Below are 24,233 nucleotides of genomic sequence, written 5' to 3'. Positions count from 1 at the left end.
GCCCACATAGACATAGGTAATCATTTCGACATGATTTTTCGAGAAAACACCCTAACATAACAAAATTGTTGAATTGGATAAAACAAATTATAACTTGAGAATAAATCAAACCCTACTAGCTATTTACAAGTAATTAACATCCCCGGAATTTCATTGAATGAGCAGAATTTGAAACTTTTTCAAACAATTTATATACACAGTATGCACATTAACTTGACAAAAATATCAAATTAAATTAAATTTTACTAATACAATTTCCGTTCAAACCCCCAATTAAACGTCTATTCCTAATTTATTATTTTTCATTGTAAATTAATAATTTTCCCAGATTTGATTTTTATAAATGTAACAGTTTCTAGATCATAAATCATGGTTTAATGATTATAACTTTGAAGGGGGGAAGGCTCTTATAACCGACTTAAGCGGCAATTTGTTGCAAAGCAACGGCTACTGCCAAGAAACAAACTGAAACTTCAAACATATACACACACATACACGCATAGATGATCACGGTATATATACATACATTATCTGATAACCCCTCCTCTACTTCCCTGTATCAAATTTCTTCAATCAAGAGTCTCTCTCTCTCTTTCTCCACAGACTCTCTTCTCTTGATTTTCAACTTTCTTCTTCTTCAGAGAGAAGAGAGTACTAAAATTTCTACTGACTTTTTGGTTTCAAGGTATTATTCAAACTTGCTTAATCTTTATCTCTTCTTTGTATTTGTTTTAATGTATTTTATCAACATACTGTTGGCCCTTTTCTTGAATTTGCACTACCATCTCTCTCTCTCTCTCTCTCTCTCTCTCTCTCTCTCTCTCTCTCTCTCTCTCTCTCTCCCCCTCTCCCCCCCCTCTCTCTCTCTCCCCCCCCTCTCTCTCTCTCCCCCCCTCTCTCTCTCTCGCTCCCTCTCCCCCCCCTCTCTCTCTCTCTCTCCCTCTCCCCCCCCTCTCTCTCTCTCCCCCCCTCTCTCTCTCCCTCTCTCCCTCTCTCCCTCTCTCCCCCTCTCTCTCCGTCTCTCTCCGTCTCTCTCTACCTCCCTCTCTCTCTCTCACCCCCCCCCCACACACACAAACATGGTTTTGTAATATAGGGCTAATTTATATACTTGTTCTTTTTCTGTTCCAGATTTCAGGGTTGTGAATTTTCAACCAGATTCTTGATTATCCTTCATATACATATAAAGGGTAAGTTGGTTCTGTTTCTTGATCTCCCTTGTCCTTGTTTCATTATGTATAATATGTGCATGCACACACATACACACACACACGAGTTGAATTACAAGAATTAGTATAATTGATGGAATGATATTCTTGATTGTTTTTTGTAGTTTGGTTTTGCAATCTTTGTTGCAAGAATGAACGATTTAATGTCAAAATCGTTTTTAAGTTAAGTGGAATTAAAGAAACAAGCCCGGATGGATGATGATGATCTTCAATCTCCGAAAGATTTGGAAAGAGGTCAACTTAGTCCTAGAGAAGAAGACAATTTATCTGCATTTTTTCAAGAAGTTGAGGCAATCAAGAAAGCAATGACAGAGATTAGTAATCTGCTTCTTGATCTTCAAAACCTGAATCAAGAGGCGAAATCAGCTCATAGCGCTAAGCTTCTTCGCGGAATTAGGGATCGTATGGACTCTGATATTATGTCGGTTCTTCAGGTAGCCAAAATAGTAAAGCTCAGGCTTGAATCACTTGATAAATCCAATGCTGCAAAACGTAAAATGTCAGTGGCCTTTAAAGAAGGCAGTGCAGTTGATAGGACTAGGTGTGTGGTCACAAATGGGCTGCGAATCAAGTTGAGGGAGATAATGAATGATTTTCAAGCACTGAGGGAGAAAATTATGTTGGATTATAAAGAATATCTGAAGAGAAAGTACTATAATACTACTGGAGAGGCTCCGTCTGAGGAAGTTATTGAAAAGATGGTTTCAGGGAGTGGGAATGTTCAGATGTTTGCGGGGAAAACAGAAGTGTATATGGAGAATAAAGAGAGGCACGAAGCTGCATTGGATATTCAGAGGAGTTTGAATAGGCTCCATCAGGTGTTCCTTGATATGGCTGTTTTGGTTGAAGCTCAAGGTGAAAAGATCGATGATATTGAGCATAATGTGGCCATTGGTGGAAGCTATATCGGGGGTGGAACTAATAGTCTGTTCTATGCTAAACAGATGAAGAAGAAGAATAACAAATGGGTTTATTGTGTGTGGATTTTGGTGGCGATCATACTGCTGGTTTGCATCATTTTCGCTGTATCTTCTTAAAAGCTAGATCAGAGACTAGGATTAGAAGTGAAAGAATGGAGAGTCAAGATGAACTCATATGATTCACTTATATCTGTGATCTTAGGTTTTAACTTTTGTTCTGGGGTTTGGGACATTACATTCATTTCTGATTGAACTTCATGTACCAGAGTCTTTGGTCTTTTTTCCTTTTAAAGGTTGGTTTGTTTTAGAGTATGTTACTTGGCTTGAGATTATCATTTCAAAATTTGTTGATTTTAGGAACTTTTCAGGGCTATCTCAGTGTAATCATTCATTTTATATTAGTAAAAACCATTACTTGAATGACATGAATACTGACTTGGTGTCCGTTTGAAATGGAGTTGGAAGACCATTTATTTTAGGTGCCACTCCAAACCACAAACTCTCAGTAGTCTATATTCATATTTCATAGTCACTTTTTATAGTCTCCAATAATGTGGATTGAAGATACTGTCTGTTCAATTTTAACCAAGACATGTGCATTACAAGTTAGAACCGCATGGAAGAATTGAAACACTTGAGTAAGTTAGAATCTGATGAACAGACCATTGCAATTTAAGTTTCATTGACACATTCAAAACCAATTCTTATGTTAAATCTTGTCCAATGTCACCATCCCTGAACGATTCCTTTCGTACAATATCAGACCATATCATTACACTTAGATTCAGCCTAAGAATAGATTGTCAATTTTGACACGAGCCATATTAGGTCCTTACAGATGCTAGTTAGCATCGTGGAAGATCCTTGGGTGGATGAAGAATAGTTTGGCCTGCTTGATATCTATCAATAATGCTGTTCAAGTTCACAGCCACCGGTATGCAATTGTCGGTGGCAGTGGAAGAACATACATCCCTGAAAACGGGTAGAATTTATTTCAAAACTCAGGAGAATCTATTTTTATAGACCTGCAGGAGAAAAGTTTGGAGTGATATTTTTGTTGTCATAGTGTCATTGCAAAAAACAATGGTAAAATTGGACAGCAACATGTTTAATAGGATAGGAGAATGAAAATAATATTAGCTACAACTCAATTAGATGATCATATATTACTACAAGGTTATTGTACATATCCGACACAAACTGACAGGGAAAAATCATAACATCAAGCCACACTTCCCGACTTTGGCATGATACATGGCAATTTTGTAAACAAAAGTTTCTAAGCAAAGGTGCTGGAAGATAAACAAGTTAAGTGAGAGTTTCTCAATCCTGAACACATGGCCACAACATTTCAATAGACAAGCTTGAGAGATTCAACAGACACAGGATGAGCAACAGACTCCCACCATATTGAGGCTGGTCATTCACATGCTGGTTTGGTGTCAAAGCTGCTTAAGCAGAGTGCAAAGGCTTGAAAGGCAGAGAGTGGGTAACGATAATCCATGGTGAATATGTCTTTTCCAATTTTTCCAAACTGTAAAATTACCTTTTCTTGCTCCGCAACCGACACATTATGTGAAGGATCAACAGCTGCAACAAGCTGAAAATTCTTTACTGATGCTACTGTTACACGACCTTTAAAATTAAGGCACCAGCATTGTAACTGTTCATGCCATCTAGGAGCCTTGTTTTTAAGAACCATTGGCTCTTCACAGGACTGCATTGTTGCAAGAGAACTGGAAAGGATTGAGGCGTTGCAACCTTTAACAGCCTCTTTTCCTTTGGCAACACATGATCTCTTTTCATCTGAGCTCAGGAATGATGTTGGTGTCGGAGCAGTGCCTCCCTCCTGAACTGAGGAGATAGGAATTGTATGCATGATGCACTGCATTCGCCTAGGCCCTCTTGTGCGAAGGACATTGAGCTCATAAGTAATTGTGGCTATACTGTACTTAAATGGAGGCTGTTTTGGAGATACTTGCTTTGTATGAAACCTTTGACTACTGTTAGATTGAACTACCACGTCATTTGGAGGCTGGCTGTCATAAATTACGAACTTTGTGCCCAGAAAATTAGACCTGACATCATTTAATCGAAACATAATAAGACACGGAAGATAATTAATTGTCCCAATATCTTATTTATTAAAACTTACCTCAGTTTGCCAAGATATGTATTGCTGGATTTAGAAAAATCGTCTGCAAGCAGAGAAATCACAAAATCTGTGCTTGTTGCTCTTCGGATCTTTTTGGCTGCCAGCAGCAATTTAGCACGCTTGTTTTCCGCTGAAATCTTATGATTATCAATACTACGCCTACCTTAATATATTACTGTTCTATATGCCTTGCAATAAAATTCCTTTAGAAAAGGAAACTTCATAATTTTGCAGTAATAAATTCGAAACATATGGTTTCGATTTGAGCAATGACACCAAGTCAACAATGATGTGTCATTTAGTAGCAAAAAAAGGAAAGTAAAACACGATATCTGTTCTATAACCTAGTCAAACAATATATTTATATACATCACTAAAGATGAGCTACATTCATATTCAAGAGGGAATTTAAGATGGAAATTATCTAAAATACAAACATAGATTCATTTATTATTACCGTTTTTATAAATGACAGATAAAAGTACAAAGTAGAAACTACATGCAAGTTGAAAAAACAAACAAAACAGTACAAAGATTTTAGCAATCCAAGTATCTAATTGTGCTCAAGTAAAGTAATTTACCGATTGGCTGCATAAGATGCACCATCAATGTATGTTGATGAATAGAGATAGTTTGATTAACCAGGATAGAACATTTATACTACTGATAAGGAAGGTATATTAATATCATAATTCAAAGTGCAAATATAGTAAACATCATATGAGAAAAAATGTAGTGATTGTTAGGATGGATACTCAGATTCCTAGACTATGGTGCCTCTTCACTCTAATTAATATTTAGTAAAAAATCAATTGTTGTTTATATGGAATACTAAAATATTACTGTAAGACAGAGAGAATGATCAGTCTACTAGGCGACAATGTTTAGATTTTTGCTAAATGAGCCAGCTTACTAGTATAATATATAAAAATTCCAGCCTTTACAAAACGTCAGCTTCAACCTACTAAACATATACCCCCCCCCCCTATTTTCATCTGAAAATGCACTATAAATCATCGAGTATAAATAGCCCCATAAGCAAGCATAGATGAGCAGGAAGACACAGTTCAGTTTAAAACAAGATAACAAGTTGGCCATACGCATTAGTCCCTGGTTGACCATAAAAATACTTTAAAGTAAATAAGCAGACGGGGGGGGGGGGGGGATGACGTACATGGTGTCAAACCAAAGTATAGTAGATAAGTCGAAGTTGCTCGATCCCTTCTAATGAAGCATTGTATTGGAGAATCACGTGGGCCAGGCTACATAGAAGAAAAAGTGAGATCATTAAATTCCAAAGAAGAAAAACAATATAACGACAAAATCGTAGGCTACATATAAGAAAAAACGAGATCATTAAATTCCAAAGAACAAAAACAATATAACGACAAAATCGAAGGCCAATAATACACACCTGTTTCAAAGAAATCGGGAAAGTTAGCCTTCCACATACTTCCGGAGTCTTAACTATCTCCTTAGTAATATCCCTCCACGACTTACACACCGAACCACAGTAAACAACAACAGATCTTGCAGGCCACGACGTCTCACTCTCCTCAACCCTCCTAACTATATCCAACAACAACTCAGGTGGCAAATTGGCCCACTTCCCTTGCTCAACCGGTTCACAAACAGCCACATCAGGAGCAATATGTGATCGAGTACGACTCCGCCAATGCTTCCCCTCCACTCCTCTCCTAGACACACTACCAATCCCATCTCTCATCTCCCTCAACTCTCGTACAATGCTTTTAAACGACATCTTAAATTACTAAAACTACCCGATTTCATTCAATATTAACCGATAACAATCTCGAAAACACCTCCTTTTTCCTCAAATCAAGCTTCTCAGATCTGACACAATAATTAACTCTCAATTCAGCTCAATTTAAAAAACTTTAAAGTAAGATCTAAAATCAAATCAACAATTAATTAATTCTAATAAACACTTCTACAATAGTTGAGCCACAATATATCTAGCAATAGCACAATGTTAACAGCAAAATTGCAATAACATAAAAAACAAATAAAAGCACAAGATTAAATTGCATTAATTAATATATAAAAAAAATACAAATGAAATGAAAATTGAGAAATGAGAATGACAAAAAAGAACGCACCTTTAGATCTGACGGAACAGTAAACGGCGTCGCATGATGAAGGCCACGGTGGCGCCGGAGGAAACGGAAAGCTCAGAGGGGGCTAAAATGTGAATGTGTGTGTAAATAAATGTATGTAATGTAGTTGGGGATGTGAATGTGATGTGATGCCAACTCTTCTATCTATTTGCAACCCCCTTTTTATCTACGTCTTTTATAGTTTAATGTACTCACCCTTGTAGTTGCTAGATTTTATGCCCTTTTTTATTTTATTTTGTTATTTTGCTATTCGCGGAAAATTTTTACGGATAAAAATATTTATATGCTGGCCTACTAAATTCATATCAATTTTTAATATTAAATTTATTGTGATGACAGGGTTAGTGATTGGGAGGGTGATATTTAAAAATACCCATTTTTTGGATGTAATGACTGAAAATACCCATTTTTAAAACTCATGGTTGAAAATACCGTTTTGGTAACGTATTTTGTAATTGGGTAAGTGTAATACGCATTTGAGAATTGGGTATCCAAGAAAATTACTAAAGATACGCATTTGTAGTTTGGGTATTACCATTGGGATACGCATTTGCCAAATGCGTATCTTACAAAAAAATAAAAAATAATAAATTGGATACCCATTTGACAAATGCGTATCTCTTACAAAACAGGATACCCAAATGGCAAATGCATATCCAAAACGGTATTTTCAGTCATCCACTTCCAGAATGGGTATTTTCAGCCATTTGCACCAAAAAAATGTTATTTTTAATATTTTTTCTGATTGGGACTCGTTTTTAAAATGATAAAATAACTATTAATATTATGTATTTAAAAAAGTTCCAAAATAATTTCTCTTGCATAATAAGTGATCAAATTTAATTTATAAATGTATATATATAAACGCGAGATCTCTTATCATTAATGAAAATTTTAATAGGTATATACTACTAACACATCAATATTTGGAAAAATATTGGGAAAATGTACGAGATACCATCATTTTTATAAAATGAAAAAGAGAGACCAGTTGGTTTCTATTGCATTTTGTTTATGCATGTCCAAGTCGAAATCGAATCCTGGTCTAAACATTTCTTCTTCAATATGCACTGGCACCCTTGATCCTAGTGATTCTGTTGTTTGTTCTCAAACCGGAGCATGGTGTGCTGAATAAAAATCGTTAAAACATTTTTTACTTTTTTGGAATATATCTGTGATCATGTCCTTCGTAAATTTTCATTGTTCTGTAATTTTGTGTTTCGTATATTGAAGGCGACACGTTTAGCATCATATATTGAAAATTAAACACATATCCGTTTCATGTACATTTTGTGAATAAAAATAAATAAATAAATAAATAAATGATAAATATATAAAAATATTATATTTTTGGATATAATTTTTCATATATAAATTATATATATATATTTACATATAATGGTATATTTTTTAATATATTTTTTAAATATATACGAATTATATGTATATATACATATGATATTACAATAAATTTATTAATGAATATTTAAATATCTTATATATATTTAAATATTTATTAATAAATTTATTTATTTGGTGTACTTTCGTGTCATGTCGTTTAACCAAAAGTAAACATATATCTTTATCCGATTAATATTCGTGTTTCACCGTGTCGTGTACTTTCGCGTTCGTGTACCAAAAAACCGAATACATATCCATTTGTATCGTGTCGTTTTTATTGTGCCGTATAACAAATTTTCAGCTCAAATGTTATCTTATCACATTAGAAAGTGTAGAAATAAATTTAGCAAAAAAAAAAGTGTAGAAATAAATTAGCAAAAAAAAAAAGTGTAGAAATATAATTACAGAATGTTGTCTATGTTGGCATAATGTATTTTTTTTTATCAATTTAACTTCGTAATTTTGGATATTGATTTGTAGAGATCAGGCTAGACATTCCTTCGCCGAGAGGGGTATAAAACAACTCTATTCTGTACATATTTCTCTTTTAATTTTATTTTTTAATAATAAAATATTAATTTGTGTTTCCAATAAACAATAGAAATCGGATATGTAGCTGATTGGGCATCAGTAACATAACTATCTGAATTTTTAAGACAGAAGGAAACGGCCAACACATCTGAACGTTTATTACCAAGTGAAATGCATTGTCCAAGCTCCTTTAGTATCCTTACAAATCACAATAGTGTCGAGCTTGATTATAACAGCATTACTATTACAATATGGTTTACGCATTAAAATAATCAGTTTTATAAAGAATAAAAATCATATAAGACAACAGAATATAATCTTACCACGAAAAATTCCGAATGGGCATTATTAGAATATAAAACACAAAACCCATATGCCTGGATATTGGATAATATTGGTTCCCCCAATGTTTGTGCGAGAATTATTGTAAAACTTATTGAACAGGGATAAGGTTGGCCATTCACTACCAGAAAAATAAAACATGATGTCTGTTTGACAGCTATTAGGCTCTTCATATTGACAAGCCATGGCACCAAACTAAACCAAACCCCCCATGTATTGGATCCAGTTGGTTGAGCTCACTCAAGTAATCTGTATCTAAATGAGAATCTCTAATCTAGTAAGGAGTATGGTTCAATCTCATTCCAGTCCAACCAAAAGTCTGGCTATCCATATACAAAAAGCGGCATCATGTTAAATATCATTTTGTAAGATGACAGTAAAATTTTAAAACAATGCCAGATTATAAACATACTGCAATCGGAGTGAGATTGCCCATAGTAATTCCTGAACCAGACTTTGCCGACTAATAGAGCAAGACCTGTGGAGGGTTATATCATATATGTACTTTACTTCTACACGTATGAGTAGAGGCGTTTCTGCAAAACCACAAATTGTTCCCAAAATTTACAAATGATAATATCTAAAATCATACTGCTTAGTACTATATTATGCACATAATAAATTCTCAAACGTTACCAAAAGCCCATTTGATCTGATCATGAATATATGCCATAAGGCCCATAGTACAAACTTTTATCAGCTGAGAGAGACAAAAGACAGTATTCATAACTCATTCCAATCATAAATAAATTTACATGACAGGTACAATTCAAACAGATAATGAACCAGAACAAGAAGACTAACAGACATGCGTATCCAGTTTGATGCATTCAAAACAAGTTCTAGTATAACTCGTCTCCTTACACAATTCAAGGATTTCTTTAGCGTACAGTTGAGTATGTGATGAACTCCCTGGACGTGAATTGAAATGGTTGATGTGGAATAGGATTCCTGAAACATAGCATAAACTGAAGTTTCATGTAAATAGTATACTACTAATGAGGACATGTTAATGAAAGGACTTGAAGACATACGGTCGAGGTCCATAAACTTTTATCTGGCGCACATGTGTGTCTCTCCCATTAAGATGATTTGACAAAACTGCAATTTGCAGCATGAAAGTGTTCACAAATGCTTCCCTAACAAAGAAAACCATATACAAATTACATGTTAACTGTGGGTGACCACTTTCCTGATACATGCAATCACAGGAATTCACAAACTGAAAAGGAACTGCAAGTTATATTATATAGTAATAAAATTTAATCATATATCAGTTCAAAAAAAAAGTGATCATTATATATTGAGCAGCCTATAAAGCAACTTAGTTTAATTCTGTAATCTGTATGCTTCCTGAAATACCCTCATTCTCTCTTTACCTACCAACCTCTACATAAACACTATACTTGCAACTACAGTAACCTGAATTCTCTTCATATTTTTGAGCTCAATGGCATTCAACTGTCCCATATATACTACCAGTTTCCTAGGAGCTATTGATAGTCTTTGGTTTCATTGATTGATTTTTCACCACCTACTGGGTCAGATTTCAGTCCCGAATACATTCTTCAGAATGATTCATTTCATCATTGTCAATCATCAGAAGCTGCAAGTCCATTACTGAACAAAACTATGCATTACCAGATCAATCTCTGCTCGCTCCTCAGCAGGTACAAATATTTCAAATTTCCGTTTTCTTGCACATGATATAAATTTAAATAGACCACTATGGGAAATTGGAAAACACTTTTCTTGTTCAGCAAAAATGAAAGTGCTTTTTAAAATTTAATGTACAATGTTGTGAGAAAAAGACATGACCTGGCAAAAGATTTAATAAAAAAATTGCCACAACATTAAAAACTGTGTACCAATTATCTACATGTAAGTAATTAAAATCGATTATATACTAGAAGTTACTTGCTTGTTGTAGAGTATTAGTTCAGAGTTAAAAGAAAGGGAGAAGATAACTGCATAAGTACTAAAGCAAACTCGACCCTCGAGATTAATATAACTAATACTTGTTCTCATCCATTAAATCCATCAAGACTTTTAAGGAGCAAGAGAAATACTGGTTCGGTCATGAGGTTACAGAAAACCATGAGCTGCAAGACCTGGGGAAAACATAAGGGTGAAGAAATTAAGGGCTTGATGGAGGTTGGTTTCCATTCTTATTCTTAATATGTGCCCAAAAATGATGAATTTATTTCCCGGACTGTAAAGACTTAATGAGGACCGCAATGGACAAAGAGATGATTGATCAAGAATTAGCTGGTGATGAAATTGAGAAGAGATCAGAATCAGATGTGTACAGGAAGCCATATTTATCAGAAGCATGGCGTAAACGAATGCTGGATTCACCTTTTAAACTTGAGAACTCCAAGAAACTCCAAAGGTACTGATATGAAAAAACATTTCAAGTCATGAGGTAGAACCGCGCATTCTGTTCACCAACAATCTTTATTGTTTACTAGTGCTAGTCTACTCTAAAGATTCTAGCTATCAATCTATACTCATTAGTAGAAGCTAAAATCTCTTTTCAGAGGAACACGAAGTAGCACCAAAATTTGGTTATCACCTATATACTTACAGTTTAAGATTTAAAAACAAAACATATGTACTAAAGCAAATTCGATCCTCAAGATTAATATAACTAAGGCTTGTTCTCACCCAACATCAAATCCATCAAGACTTATAAGGAGCAAGAGATAAACTGGTTCAGTCATGAGGTGTAAGCATGAGCTGCAAGACCTGGGGGGAACTTAAGGGTGAAGAAATTAAGGGTTTAATCAATTTTGGCTTCTGTTCTTATTCTTAATATATGTGCCCAAAAATGATAAATTTATTTCCTGGACTGCAAAGACTTAATGGGGACCGCAAGGAACAAAGAGATGACTGATCAAAAATTAAATGGTGATGAAATAGAAGAGATCGGAATCAGATGTGCACAGAAAATCATATTTACCAGAAGTATGGATTATAACGTTGGAATCACCTTTTAAACTTGAGAACTCCAAGAAACTCCAAAGCTACTAAAATGAAAAAACATTTTAAGTCCTGATCTAGAACCGTGCATTCTGTTGTTCACCAAAAATCTTTATTGTTTACTAGTGCCAGTCTTACCCAAAATTAGTTACCACCTACGTATCAAAATATATAATTTTACTAAATTCAATTAGTGTTCCAACAATATAAAACTGCTCAATACTTGGCATACACACATTGTAGCATTGACTAATTATTGATGGTAAGTTGGTAACGATGCAATACGTATCAAAAATAATTTTTAAACTAATTATATTTTAACAACAGGAACACATCTATTAGATAGAAGGTGTACAGTTGCTTTGTGCCTTCCTAACTCAACCCCCAGGATCCTCACAGAAAAAAATTTATTGATACTACAATTAATGACAAAAAGGGCCTTAAATCGGATAGATTATATCATTGTTATGTTGAAGAGAAATGTAATAGTTTCAAAACCAACTGAAGACTTTTTATGCTCTGGTATTTCAGATGTGATTTTTAAATGAAACTGTACAACTTCATTGGTTTTCTTGGTATGCCTAGTTATGATGCAAAGCGCATATATTTTCTACCTTACTATTATAGTCGCGATATATTTATATGGGATAGAGACAACGGATTACTGAGTAGTGGCAAAAATGATATACATAACAAAGAAGATATCAAACTTAATACATTTTAATGCACAGTGCAGATACAGAGCAAGGGACAACACAGACCTTGGATCATTTCCAGACAAGGAAATGTACACCCAACCTGTTGGCTTAACAAGTTCCACAGTTTTTATCTCCTGAAATAAATAATAAATGAAATTAAAATCATAAAATATAATGTGTTATGTTCAATAAAATAGAATTGTTGTAGCAACTTTAAAGGCTTAAATCACATTAATTTTCTAATACAAATGCAAAAAGTCATAAAGCGGAAAAATAATTGAAATCAATCCATGACTAATTATTAATTAAGAACCGAAAAGGAAGTGAACCTTCAAGTTATGAAAGCCATCACCAGCACGGATAGCGATCTTACTCGGAGTATAGCTCTCATCAAGCTTGTAATCAACATACAGTACAACTAACTGAAAAGCAAAAAACAAACTCTGAAATTCATATAAATTTTTTTAATGAAGAATATAAACATAAACAATTAAACAGAAAAAGATATATTAGTGTTAACAAACCTGGAGCTTAACTTTCTTCTGAAACTGAATATTAACTAAATGAGGCTGAGCACCATCTGATCTGAAAATGGAAACAGTAAAACAAACAGCACATATAAGTAACCAAACAGTAATTAAATAACTGAGAACCGGTGATCTGTATAGCGGAAACTCGTAATTCAGATACAAATCACTAATAATTTACTCAATTATAAGCTATAACTTGTATTCAGAAACAATCACGAGTTTCAACTACACAAATCACCGGTTCATGAATTCTAATAATTTTAGCGAAACTTGTAATTAAAATGTAACTAAATTAGCCAAAACTCGTAATTAAAATTACTAATGCGATAATTTGGATCCGGAACACGAATATTAATTCGTATGTAAATCGCGAGTTTCAACTAGAGAAATCACCGGTTCTCACGCTTTCGTAAACATATATATTGTATAGAAAGGGAATATGGCAATTGAGAATTGAGAATAGACATACTGCCAGAAGGAATCGAGATTGTCGTCACGGAGAGAGAGAACACCATTGCCAGGCTTACAAGAGCTAACACTCCAAGCAGCTTGCTTAGCCATCTCTCTTAAACTATCATCCACTACTAGCTGTTGATTTCCACCTACTAGTTTCGATTCTTCGTCTGCTTCTGATGATTCCGTCGCCATTTTTAATCAATCCTGCTAAACCTAAAGTAGTAATGGATAATGTGTTCTCGAGTTTTTAATTGAATCCAATGTTTTTGCCGCGTCAATAATCGATTTTCAGTGATAAATGATGATGTGTAGTAAATTGACGAGGTATCGCATTTGGCTCATTCGTTACTGCCGTGTTTCTTTTGAAAAAAAAATTAGAGAAGGGTGCTGCTGACTGCAGTAAATTTTTACTTCACGCAGAAGGTTGAAATTACTGTATTACCCTCTTCATATATTAAATGCAGGTTTGAATAGTCGCGATTGGCTGATTACGTGGGATGGAAGTGTACAGTTGTACAACCTGACGCTGCCATGACTCAGCGAGGACCAGACCTCACAATTCGGATAACCGGTTCGATCATATCAATTTCGGATCGGATCTACTTTCGGATTATGATATATTTGAAGACCATTCGGATCGGATCGGATTTGATTCGGTTCAGGTCTAATTCAGATTAAAATCGGATAAAATTCGGATTAAGATCACACAAAATTTTGTTCGAATCAAATTCGGTTCGGATATTTTCAAATCATAACTTTTTATTTTTTCAATTTTTTAAGATTCAAAAATATATTTTTTTTACTTAATTTAGTATTTTTAATGTAATATAATGTACTTTTATAAAAGAATATGATTAAATAAGTATGTTATCATAAACATATAATTGTTTAAAGTATAAATTTTGCTTATTTCGGGTTATATTCGGTTCGGGTAATATATTATTTGGTTTTAATCGGTTCCAAGTTATAATCGGATCTTGTATTTCGGATCATTTTCGGTTAAATTTTCGGTTCAGGTATTTTTCGAATTGGTTTAATTCGGTTTTCGGATAATTATCGGATTGTATGATTCGGATCTCGGATCGGATCTCGGTTTCATGAATTTCGGTTCGGTTTTTCGGATCCAGACCCATTTGTGAGGACCGGGGAGTGTTCTAGTTTTAATTTAGTTCTAAAAAGCGGAAATGTTTTTATTTTTAAATTAATTATTGTAAGGAAATTATCAAAATTACTTATATTTCTGTAAACGATTATTATTTTACTATTTTCTGAAATTATATGTAAAAATACAGTTTAACCAAAATCAACTAATTGTAATTAAATAATTAAATTTGTGTTTTTATTGTATATAAGTTTGTAATTTGTTTAATCCGTTTACTTTGTTAAGTAAAATTAAAGACTGTTTTTCTTATTTTTTGTAAAAAAATCACCTTTAAATATTTTTTTATACTCCTATTATTATTATTTTTTAAAAAAATCACCTTTAAATATTTTGAATTTAGAATCGAAACTTGACGTGATTTCAGAAATAAATTCGAGATTTAATCTTTATTATCACTAGTTACCTTGCATATTAAAGTGGTAATCCATATTAATGATGAAATGATTAAATAATTTAATTTTTATACAAAATAAAATTTCATTATTGTATTGAAAATAATTAAATAAATTAACATGAATAAAGAGCTCAAACAAAAGAAAAAACAAGTAAAAGAATTAATAAAAAAAACTAAAATAAATTTAACATAAAACATGTAATTATACAATTAAAAATCAATTAAGAGTCTATAAAAGCGCATTCACTGTTTTTCGTGCCGAGCAATAAATGGACAGGAATGTGCACAAAACTAGGTGCATGAGTTGCATCTGACCATATATGGTTATATGGATATCAGTGTAATTTCCAGTTACTTTACAGAGCAACATGTCACTGCATTTAGCAATTATTTTTAAAAAATACCCTAAAATTGAATTGCAAACCCAAAAGTGAAATGGATTAGTATAAATTTACCAGGTAATTATATATTGCACCCTTAAGTATTATTTAAAAAATAAAATAAAGCCAAATTTTGAGAAAATTAAGTTGCATCCCTTAATTTTAAATTTAACTTTTATTATACACTCCTTTATTTTCGACAAGAGTAAAAACAGAATTTCAACCAAAAAATAGTTAAAGTCAAATTTGTAGTTCCTAAATATTAAAAATAATATTTTTAAGTTTACAAGCTATAAAATTGTAAATTTTGAATTTTCAAATCTTGCTGAATTTTAATTTTTATTTTCCTTTTATATAATGGCAATATTTATTATTCTATTAAAATTAATTTTATAAAATTAATTTTGATTATATACTTAAATTTATTTTTAATAGAATTATAAAATTTTGAACTAATATTATATATATATAATTGAAACATAAATTTGTAGTATGATTTGAAAATTTGAAATTAATTGTTTTATAGCCGCTATATTAAAACTTTAATTTTAAATTTTATTTGGGAAATATAAAATTTATATTAACATGATGAAATTCTGATTTTTCCCTTATTCAATTTAATAAAATTTCGATGGGGCTACATAATAAATGTTAAAGTTTAAGTTAAGGGATGTAAGTTGATATTTTCAAAATTAGGGATTATTTTGTTTTTGAATGATATAAATTATCTCTAAATTTATTATCGGAAAATTATCGCGGCTTGTAATATTACCTTTTAATAATTAAGGAATGCAAATGATGTTAGACGAAAATATACATACATGAAAAGCTAATAAGAGATCCAAAATGTATTCTCGAAATATATATTCTCGAAATATAAGTAATAAATGTCGACACTATCTTATTAAAATTAACAAATAAAACTTCTCCTAAAATGATGATCATGAATTGTGACCCCAAGTTTTTTAGGAAGAAAAGAAAAGAAGTCATATATGTCTTTGACGAAGGAAATAGTAAGGTTTGACATAAGAGTAACTCATTAGATGAATCATTCGTTGATGATAATAGTATTTGTAACTTGGCAGCACATAATATAAATTTAAGAATCCGTTAACAATAATTGAAGTCTTAAATAGTAGAGAAGTACCAAGTTACGGTATTTATTTTATTTGTTTCAAAATAATCACTTATGATACTTTTTATTGTATTTTATATATTTTGAATTATAAACTGTATAAATTAAAAGTATTAATCAGTATTCTAAAAATTACCTATAAATCTACCATTCAACCAATTAATTTTCTACAAAGTGTCCGACCGATTCGATTTTTGAAATCTGATTAATCCTTATGAATTTTTCATTATTGGATTATATATAATTATTTATGAAAATCAAAATACTATATTAATTTAGATATGAATCATTATAGAAATTATTATATAATAAATATATATTTGTTAATAAATAACTAATATATTCTTAGTAATATATTAAATATATTTTAATATTATAATACATGGGATTTTTACTCCTGCCTTCCACTAATCCCCGATTTTCAATTAATCCTAAATCGGTAGCTTGATTGATCTTTCCCGTTTAGTGACCTGAAATAGCTGAGTTATTATAATTTAGTTTTTTTTTTGTTAAAGAAAGATGTTTATAGAGCTCTGTACTGATTGTTAATTGTTTTTAGTATAAATCTTTGAATGTTACAGTGTTTGTAGAAGCTGGGAGTTTAAAAGGGATCCTAATTCTAAAATTGTTCCTAAATAAAACATGAAATCAGATGTACATGGTACATACATCACCAGCAATGCACAGTCCAAAACAGATCAAATTGATTACTAAAATAGTTGAATTGAGGAAAAAATGGTTACACCCTAACCATACAACATTTATACAAGGTTAGCAAAACTAGTAATTAAGGTTCTTACAAGTTACAACTGCTTATACAGACCAGAACTTCTACATCTCTGTTAACTATACAAATCCACACAATGGTGTAGAGCTACAAATTTATGTTCAATACCAAGTCCGGAGATATCCACTCCCAAATAAAAGAAACAAGCAAACAAGTTAATATGAACATGCATACACAACTACAATAACTGCATAATAGCAGAAGTTAATATCACCACAAATATACACTCACAACACAACTATTATGCTTTTCAGGCTCCAGCCAGATCCGAGGTATAAAGCCTTGCCTCGCATATTCTAATTTCTATCACTCAATGTTATGTCCACGTTGACAATATCTAGGAAGCCTATTTAAAGGCCTCAAAGAAAAGATATCTAATTCTGTCATCTCTTTTTTGGGGCCGACTTGGAGAAGATTGTCATCTTCTTGAAAAATCCACCAGGCTTGGAAGATGTTTTGTGCTGTTCAATATCGCCACTAGAGTCACTCGATATATTCTGATCAGATTCTGGACTTTCTTGCCTATCATCATTATCTGTCACATCTCGGAATAGACGGAGGAGTTCCATTGCACTTGCCTTTCCTTTTTCGTTTCCATTGATGGATATGCTGACCAAAGAAGGAATAACACCCTCATCCATGACCAACTGACAATATCTATCACGTTGAGAGCATAGTGATAGGAGAATACAGACTGCATGTTCTTGGTTTTCACTACTATCCGTCTCAAGCATTCTAGCAATGGAAGCTATACATCCTTCAGTTTCAGCCACCGATCCCCTAACAGACTCATGGTTGCACAAACTCTTCAGAATAGTTATACAATACCTTGCAAGGGAGCTGTCTTCGAAATAAGGAACCAGTTTACAAACAAAATCTGTTGCCACAATGTAGGCTTGAATTTCATTGTCCAAGGACAAGTTGTACAGTATCCTAATGGCTGGTTCATGCAATTCTCTAATCGGGACTTCAAGGACCTGAATGATTGAAGAAATAACACCAGATGTTGCAATTTTAGTTCTGCAGTATTGGTAGTGAGACAGAACCTCAATTATGCAGACAACTTCTGTAGCTACTTCTGAATAGAAAAATGAAGCTAACAGAACATACACTCCTTCATTTAAGTACTGACCTTCACCCCTGTGAAAAAAAATTCATGTCAAATTAAATTCAACTGAAATACTAGAACAGTTTACACACAATTCAATTAGGAATTTAAGATTGATGAACATGAGTAACAGGACAAACACCAAAGGGAAGTATATAGCTACTTTATCCTGAACACAAAGTAATGAAAAATAGTGTATGGAGCAAAGTGAAATCAAAACTATACCAACATTTCAAAAGAATATCTGGTACCAATACGGTATCAAACTATTACATAACGCAATGGTGTGAAAAAATGAGTATAGATGCATTTTACAAATTTCACTGCATTACTATATCTAAAGTTTATAGTTCCAAGAAGGTACGAAGTAATCAATGTTAAACTTGACTGAGCTCATCCACTGGATTTTTAGAACTCCCTCCCTCCGAATATGTGTGGAAAAATTGTAAAAGTCTTAAAATGTATATTGAAAGCCCAGCAGAAGAAGACAGCACATTGCATAGAAGGGTACTATATCTATTTTGCTACTGAGCCGGTTCAAGCTTTATATTTTTAAATATGGTCTAACCATGCACAATTCAAGCTATTCAGGCCAAAACATTTTCAAAACCAAAGAAACTCAGAAGGAACATGAAAACAGGAAACTGTCAAGTTGTAATCATGTAGCAATAGTACCACATGAGCATCCAACACCTATGTCGTAGGCAACAGACTGTGTCTAAGATATGAGAAAGCAACACAAAATATTAAAAAATAGATGTTTACCTGGATTTAGTTACAAAAGCCAACAACAATAAACATCCAGCTCTCTGAGATTTCACGTCTTTAAGATCAAGTGCCTTCTCTAAAAATTTGATAAGTGGCTCTACAAAATTCTCCTCTGATGCAAATTGGATGGTTTCAATGTCATTATTGAGATGAATCTTATAGGCATCAACCATCTTGCATTGGGATTCCCAAGGAAGTAAATCAAGTTTTTGTAAATGATCACTGTCTCTGGTATGATTATTGGCATTTCTTGACGATGTTTTAAAATCACCACTTCTCTCCAGATATACATAGTCGCCTCTATCTGGCATATTATCGAATGGAGATTCTGAATTCAGACTGGTATCTGAATATCCAATTGAAACACTACTAAAGTCAGTCGGAAGACTAAGATTACACATGGAATTGCTCAGGCTAGCAATTGAATTTAGAGAATTTTCCTGCAAGAGAATTGCTTCGGACTGCATAAAAGGGTCAAGAATGGTCACTCCATATGCAGTACACCACCTTGAGATCATATTTTTCATCATGACATTTGGTGTTGCAGAAAGATGGGCCAGCTTCTTTTTAGTCTTTGGGCATGTATCGTGGCCTTCATTAAACCACTTTTGTATAAACATCCTTTCAAAAGTTTCCCCGGAATCGATGACAACAGGATCATACATCATTCTAGATGATAACGGACACCTAAACTCTTCGGGTGGTATCGCTCTACTAAACATATCCATTTGAGCCTCAGAAGGAGTATAGGTTCTGCGAGATTCCATCTCATTATACTGTTCATGAGAGCTAGCAAACACATTTGAATTTTCATGCTCTACATAAGCATTATCCAAGTTTCCCCTTGCAATAGATTTTTCATATTTCTTCAAATAATTCAGAAGGAATAATAAGATTTTCTTCTTTGCAGGAGCACTATCACCAACTTTATCAAGCAACCTCTTAATGGATCTTTTCTCTATTAAGATAGACTTTGGTGATGTAATATGAAGCCTTGAAGCAGCCATTTTAACAGACTGAATTGCAGATTCTTCTATTGAATATGTTGCAGATGAGTATTGCTGGAGTAAATTTTTCATTACTTTCCCCGCCTCTTCTTCTGAAGGGTCCAAAACAAGCATTGTGCCACTAAGATCAGAAATTATTCGCGAAATCTGCAGATGAAAAATAGTCAGCAACTATCACTTAACCTCCGTTGACTTGTACGGTATAAAAAAGTACTACACGCCAAGAATAAGGAATTATAATAAATGTCCTTTAAAGGAATTTTTTTAAGTTTAAACCTACACGTAATTTTTTCCCACTTAAGAAAAAAAAGAGTGAAATAGTAACATTGTTTTTTCGTTACATGGTTTCCAAATCTGTATATTAACAATCTGACCATTTCAACAGTAATTTTCTTAGTCTAGTTTCGAACTGGACAGACCTCAACAATGCATAGAATTCACTTTATTGTATCACATAATAAGTATCAACAAGTCCCTTTTGACAACAGAAAAGGTGATCTGGAATTCTAATTGTTTTGGCTAACCTCTGAGGCCAGCATGGTCGGAACCACGTATTGTATTTGACTCAAGCTTTGAAAAAATGACTTCCTTGCTTTTTCACATCTAGATAGTATAACATCCCCTGTAATGGCCTGAAAAATCATGATAAGCAGCATTAAAGTTGATGACAGTACAACTTGTATGAGGGTAAAATCTGAAGCTAGAAGATATACCCCAACAAACAAAAATATTAAGATAAGAGTAACCAGTATCTGTCAATAATAGTCTGACATAATACATCAAACTTCTTAATTCAGTGAAGCATCCTCACCTTCTAGCTTTGTTTACAGTCAGAAAATTAAAATAAAAAATTATAGAACAAATGTTTGCAGCTTTATACAGTCAAACTGTTAATATAACAGTATAGACTGTATAACTCTAAGTATTTCACTGTCAAGTTAGTGGATCAACATAAGATGCGTACCAAATAGAGTTTACTGGAGTGGCAGCAGTCTTCAATTATTAACTTTGATTTCTCGATTGCATTATTTAACAAGCAAAGTGCCTGTATTCCTGATGTACCTCCAGGTCGGGCTGCTTCTATGTGTGGAAGTAAATTTGTGCCACTAGCAACCAATTTCATCAGCTCAGTGCACATTCGAGAATGGACCTACAATTTACATAAGAGTTCTTTTAATTATCTGCTACATTCACCCTATAAAACATGCGAAATGTGGAAACAATAATGATAAAAATGATAGTTGCGGCAAGGCAACTTGAAATACTTTTTTAAGGCTAAATTACAGTACTTTTTTCAACCATTTATATGTAGGTTACAAGCTTAGACCATCTATGATTCTATGGTATAAAAATTTAATTAGCTTTTGATTTTAGAGCGGATGTTACCTTTACAGAACGAGTAGAAGGAGGATCAGGCGCCGAGTCAGCAAAGTAAGCTCCATCCCTCACCATCCGAAATGAAGTAGTCTTAAGTCCCAACTCTGCAATTGAAGAAAATGATTGAACACTTCAATTAATATATTCTTCTTGTACCAATTTATCAACAGCAAAATCTTGGCTAATTTCAGCTAATAGTAAATGCCGCTTTCAAGTAAAAACACAATTTTTTGGCCATACAACAGATCTTCAGTAAAAAAAATCTAAGTTCATGCCACAGTCTATGCTTAAAAAATACTTATCTAAACAAAACAGAAAGTACCAAGAACAGGTGTTCTCTGTTCAGCAATCAACATGTGTATACATCATTTAAGTTTTGTAAGTGAGCATTTAATTATAATCTGTCAAGCAAACCCCTCATATTTACCCAAAAAAATCTCAAATTACTATAAAAATCTCATTTAATTTATAGTCAAGAATTCACAACTCTTTAAAATATCAAAACTAATTCTGACAAGACTGACATACTATGAGGTGACATATGATCACACACATAACATAATTAAGGTTAAAAACAGATATATTTACAACCAAATCACCAAACTAATGCATAATATCAACAAACATGTAGTTCAAATATCAAGAAGATGTTTAAAAAATATACTTAGCAAAACAAAGAGATGTTTAAAAATCAAATACCTTGAACAGAACAAAAAAAATAAAACCTTTGGAACAATATTGAAAACTGAGCAGAACCCACTTGTCAAAGATAAAACAGCACAACTAAACAATCATCAACCACCATTAGAATTGTCCAAGCTTTGAAATTTTCTTCAGGCACGTTTACTAATAAAAAGAACTTAAAGATTTTTATTTTTTTAGAAGCAGAAGGAAAGCGGGTAGGCGCAACCCAAGTCTTGGACTTTAGAGATGCAAAAAGAAGAATGAACTAGAGGATGAACAAGAAGATTGAAAGGTAAACTTGAAGCTAAGTATACTGAAAATGATGGTTTTGCTTTATATATATCTTTTGTCAGGGGGGAGACAAATACAAAAAAGCTAACGAAAGTTGATTAGTGTGTTTGGGGTCCTCAACTTTTGTGTGCGCGCGCGTGTGAGAGAGAGGATGCTAACCACTCCTGCTAGTGTGTGTATACGTACGCAATAATCTTATATAATATAGTATATACGATTTAAATTTAATTATTTCCATATTTCTAATAAATTAGAAATTTCAAAACAGAAAACATATATGACCTAGACCGCGTAACACGTGGCATGATGAACTGAATATAGATATGACAGTTTTAAATTTTTCGGTGATATGACGTTAAATAAGGCTGATCGGAGATGGCGCATTATAGTAGTTGAGCTGGATCATGTGACTTAAATCGGATTCGAGCGAAAGTTTCATGCACACCTATATTAATAAATGATTTTATTTGAGAAGTGTAGAAGTTCATATTTTTAGAGACACCGGAGTGGATTATTCATAGGTAAGTCTCGTGTAAAGTATATCACAAACTCATGTATCGCAAATATACACATTTATCTTGTCTTATATTAAGTCAGGGGTCTTCACGAAAATAACAATAGTGGAAAGTAGTGCATACATCTTACCTGCTAAGACTCCGCTTAAAGCGGATTATATTGAATATATTTAATTTGGTTTGGTTTATAATCGATGTACTCTATTGCCAATAAAAATCTGGCGATACTTAAAAAATAGGTTTTTATAGCTTTTTAAGATTAGGATTACTCGGCTGAGTACTCGAAAAATTACACAGGCTCAGCCTTATTTTCGACTGAGTTTTATTGTCATAACTTTATTTTTTACTTGATTATGTCAAATTTGAGCAAAATTCAAATTACCTTGGGAAAAAATTAGTTAGAATAAAAAATTTGGGAAAAGATGGATAGCGGTTTAAAAAAACCCGAAAATAAGTACCTATTCTTCAGAATAAAACATACAACTTTTAATTTTTTTTATTATTGAAATGATAGTATAATCCTAGCCAAAATTAAAAAATTAATGTTTTATGTCATTTGTAAAAAAATAAAAGTTAAATACATTTTAGAATTTAAAGTAAGTGGCTTAATATTTTCTACTTTTACATCGGGTACTTTTTCGAGATAATTGTAAACGTCAATAATTATGTCGTATATCATAATAAAATGTTTGAAGTTAAATTATTAAAATTAAAAAGCTAATATATTACGTTAACCGAATTTTTATTCGAGTACTCCAAATATCAATTTCTCCGTACCTACAACAATTTGAACCGAGTACAGATTTTTAAAATCCCTGTATATGTAGGCAAAACTTTCACTATACACGATAATGCCAAAAAAAATTATCCTGACTAACCCCATCATACCAATCATATATAAGATTAATTATTGATAAATTAGAAATATTTTGTAAAAATTGTTAAAGTATGTTCAAAGATGTGCTAAATTTCATGCTAATATAATATCAAAAATTAAAATTGTGGAGGGTTAAAAAAATGTGTTAAAATTACACAATATAATATTTTGTGCTATATATTAAAACAAAATATGTCATTTTACTTATTTCTTATCTTGTCAAAAAGTAAAAAGGGAGATATAAATAGATAAATAAGGAGATTGAAAATAGGTGTTGTACCAAAATACCAACTTTTGAAAGTTAATTTTTCGAAATATCTATAAGTATGATGTTACGTCTAAAATACCTACCGAATACGCCTCTGA

General features: G+C 32.7%; 4 protein-coding genes across 5 annotated transcripts; 1 reads left to right on the top strand and 3 right to left on the bottom strand.

The window, feature by feature from the left end:
* The first annotated feature begins 456 nt into the window (after nucleotides 1–456).
* LOC141661446 (syntaxin-112-like) lies at nucleotides 457–2,561 on the top strand. Its single transcript, XM_074468457.1, has 3 exons — nucleotides 457–685; nucleotides 1,132–1,190; nucleotides 1,334–2,561. The coding sequence occupies exon 3, from the start codon at nucleotides 1,421–1,423 to the stop codon at nucleotides 2,264–2,266; it is 846 nt and encodes a 281-aa protein (XP_074324558.1). The 5' UTR covers nucleotides 457–685; nucleotides 1,132–1,190; nucleotides 1,334–1,420; the 3' UTR covers nucleotides 2,267–2,561.
* Nucleotides 2,562–3,274: 713 nt separating this feature from the next.
* Nucleotides 3,275–6,592, bottom strand: LOC141723520 (tubby-like F-box protein 5). The gene is made up of 5 exons (XM_074525347.1): nucleotides 6,425–6,592; nucleotides 5,719–6,158; nucleotides 5,479–5,566; nucleotides 4,305–4,434; nucleotides 3,275–4,227 (listed from the first exon to the last, which is right to left on the bottom strand). Exons 2-5 carry the CDS (start codon nucleotides 6,064–6,066, stop codon nucleotides 3,570–3,572), a joined length of 1,224 nt encoding a protein of 407 aa, XP_074381448.1. The 5' UTR covers nucleotides 6,067–6,158; nucleotides 6,425–6,592; the 3' UTR covers nucleotides 3,275–3,569.
* A 2,744-nt stretch (nucleotides 6,593–9,336) lies between these two features.
* On the bottom strand, nucleotides 9,337–13,746 carry LOC141723519 (anaphase-promoting complex subunit 10). Of its 2 annotated transcripts, none has more exons than XM_074525344.1 (6): nucleotides 13,396–13,746; nucleotides 12,921–12,981; nucleotides 12,726–12,818; nucleotides 12,460–12,530; nucleotides 9,751–9,855; nucleotides 9,337–9,684 (listed from the first exon to the last, which is right to left on the bottom strand). In XM_074525344.1, exons 1-6 carry the CDS (start codon nucleotides 13,572–13,574, stop codon nucleotides 9,516–9,518), a joined length of 678 nt encoding a protein of 225 aa, XP_074381445.1. In that variant the 5' UTR covers nucleotides 13,575–13,746; the 3' UTR covers nucleotides 9,337–9,515. The 2 variants fall into 2 exon arrangements, with proteins under 2 accessions (XP_074381445.1, XP_074381446.1); XM_074525345.1 differs by having other exon boundaries at nucleotides 9,337–9,667; nucleotides 13,396–13,743.
* Nucleotides 13,747–17,374: 3,628 nt separating this feature from the next.
* LOC141723518 (U-box domain-containing protein 5) lies at nucleotides 17,375–22,503 on the bottom strand. Its single transcript, XM_074525343.1, has 6 exons — nucleotides 22,200–22,503; nucleotides 21,510–21,604; nucleotides 21,088–21,273; nucleotides 20,648–20,755; nucleotides 19,114–20,270; nucleotides 17,375–18,380 (listed from the first exon to the last, which is right to left on the bottom strand). Exons 2-6 carry the CDS (start codon nucleotides 21,573–21,575, stop codon nucleotides 17,624–17,626), a joined length of 2,274 nt encoding a protein of 757 aa, XP_074381444.1. The 5' UTR covers nucleotides 21,576–21,604; nucleotides 22,200–22,503; the 3' UTR covers nucleotides 17,375–17,623.
* Between the last annotated feature and the right edge of the window lie 1,730 nt (nucleotides 22,504–24,233).

This window comes from Apium graveolens, chromosome 5 (assembly GCF_009905375.1).
Source record: "Apium graveolens cultivar Ventura chromosome 5, ASM990537v1, whole genome shotgun sequence".
NCBI classification, from domain to species: domain Eukaryota; kingdom Viridiplantae; phylum Streptophyta; class Magnoliopsida; order Apiales; family Apiaceae; genus Apium; species Apium graveolens.
This window is presented reverse-complemented; position numbering and strand designations above follow the sequence as displayed.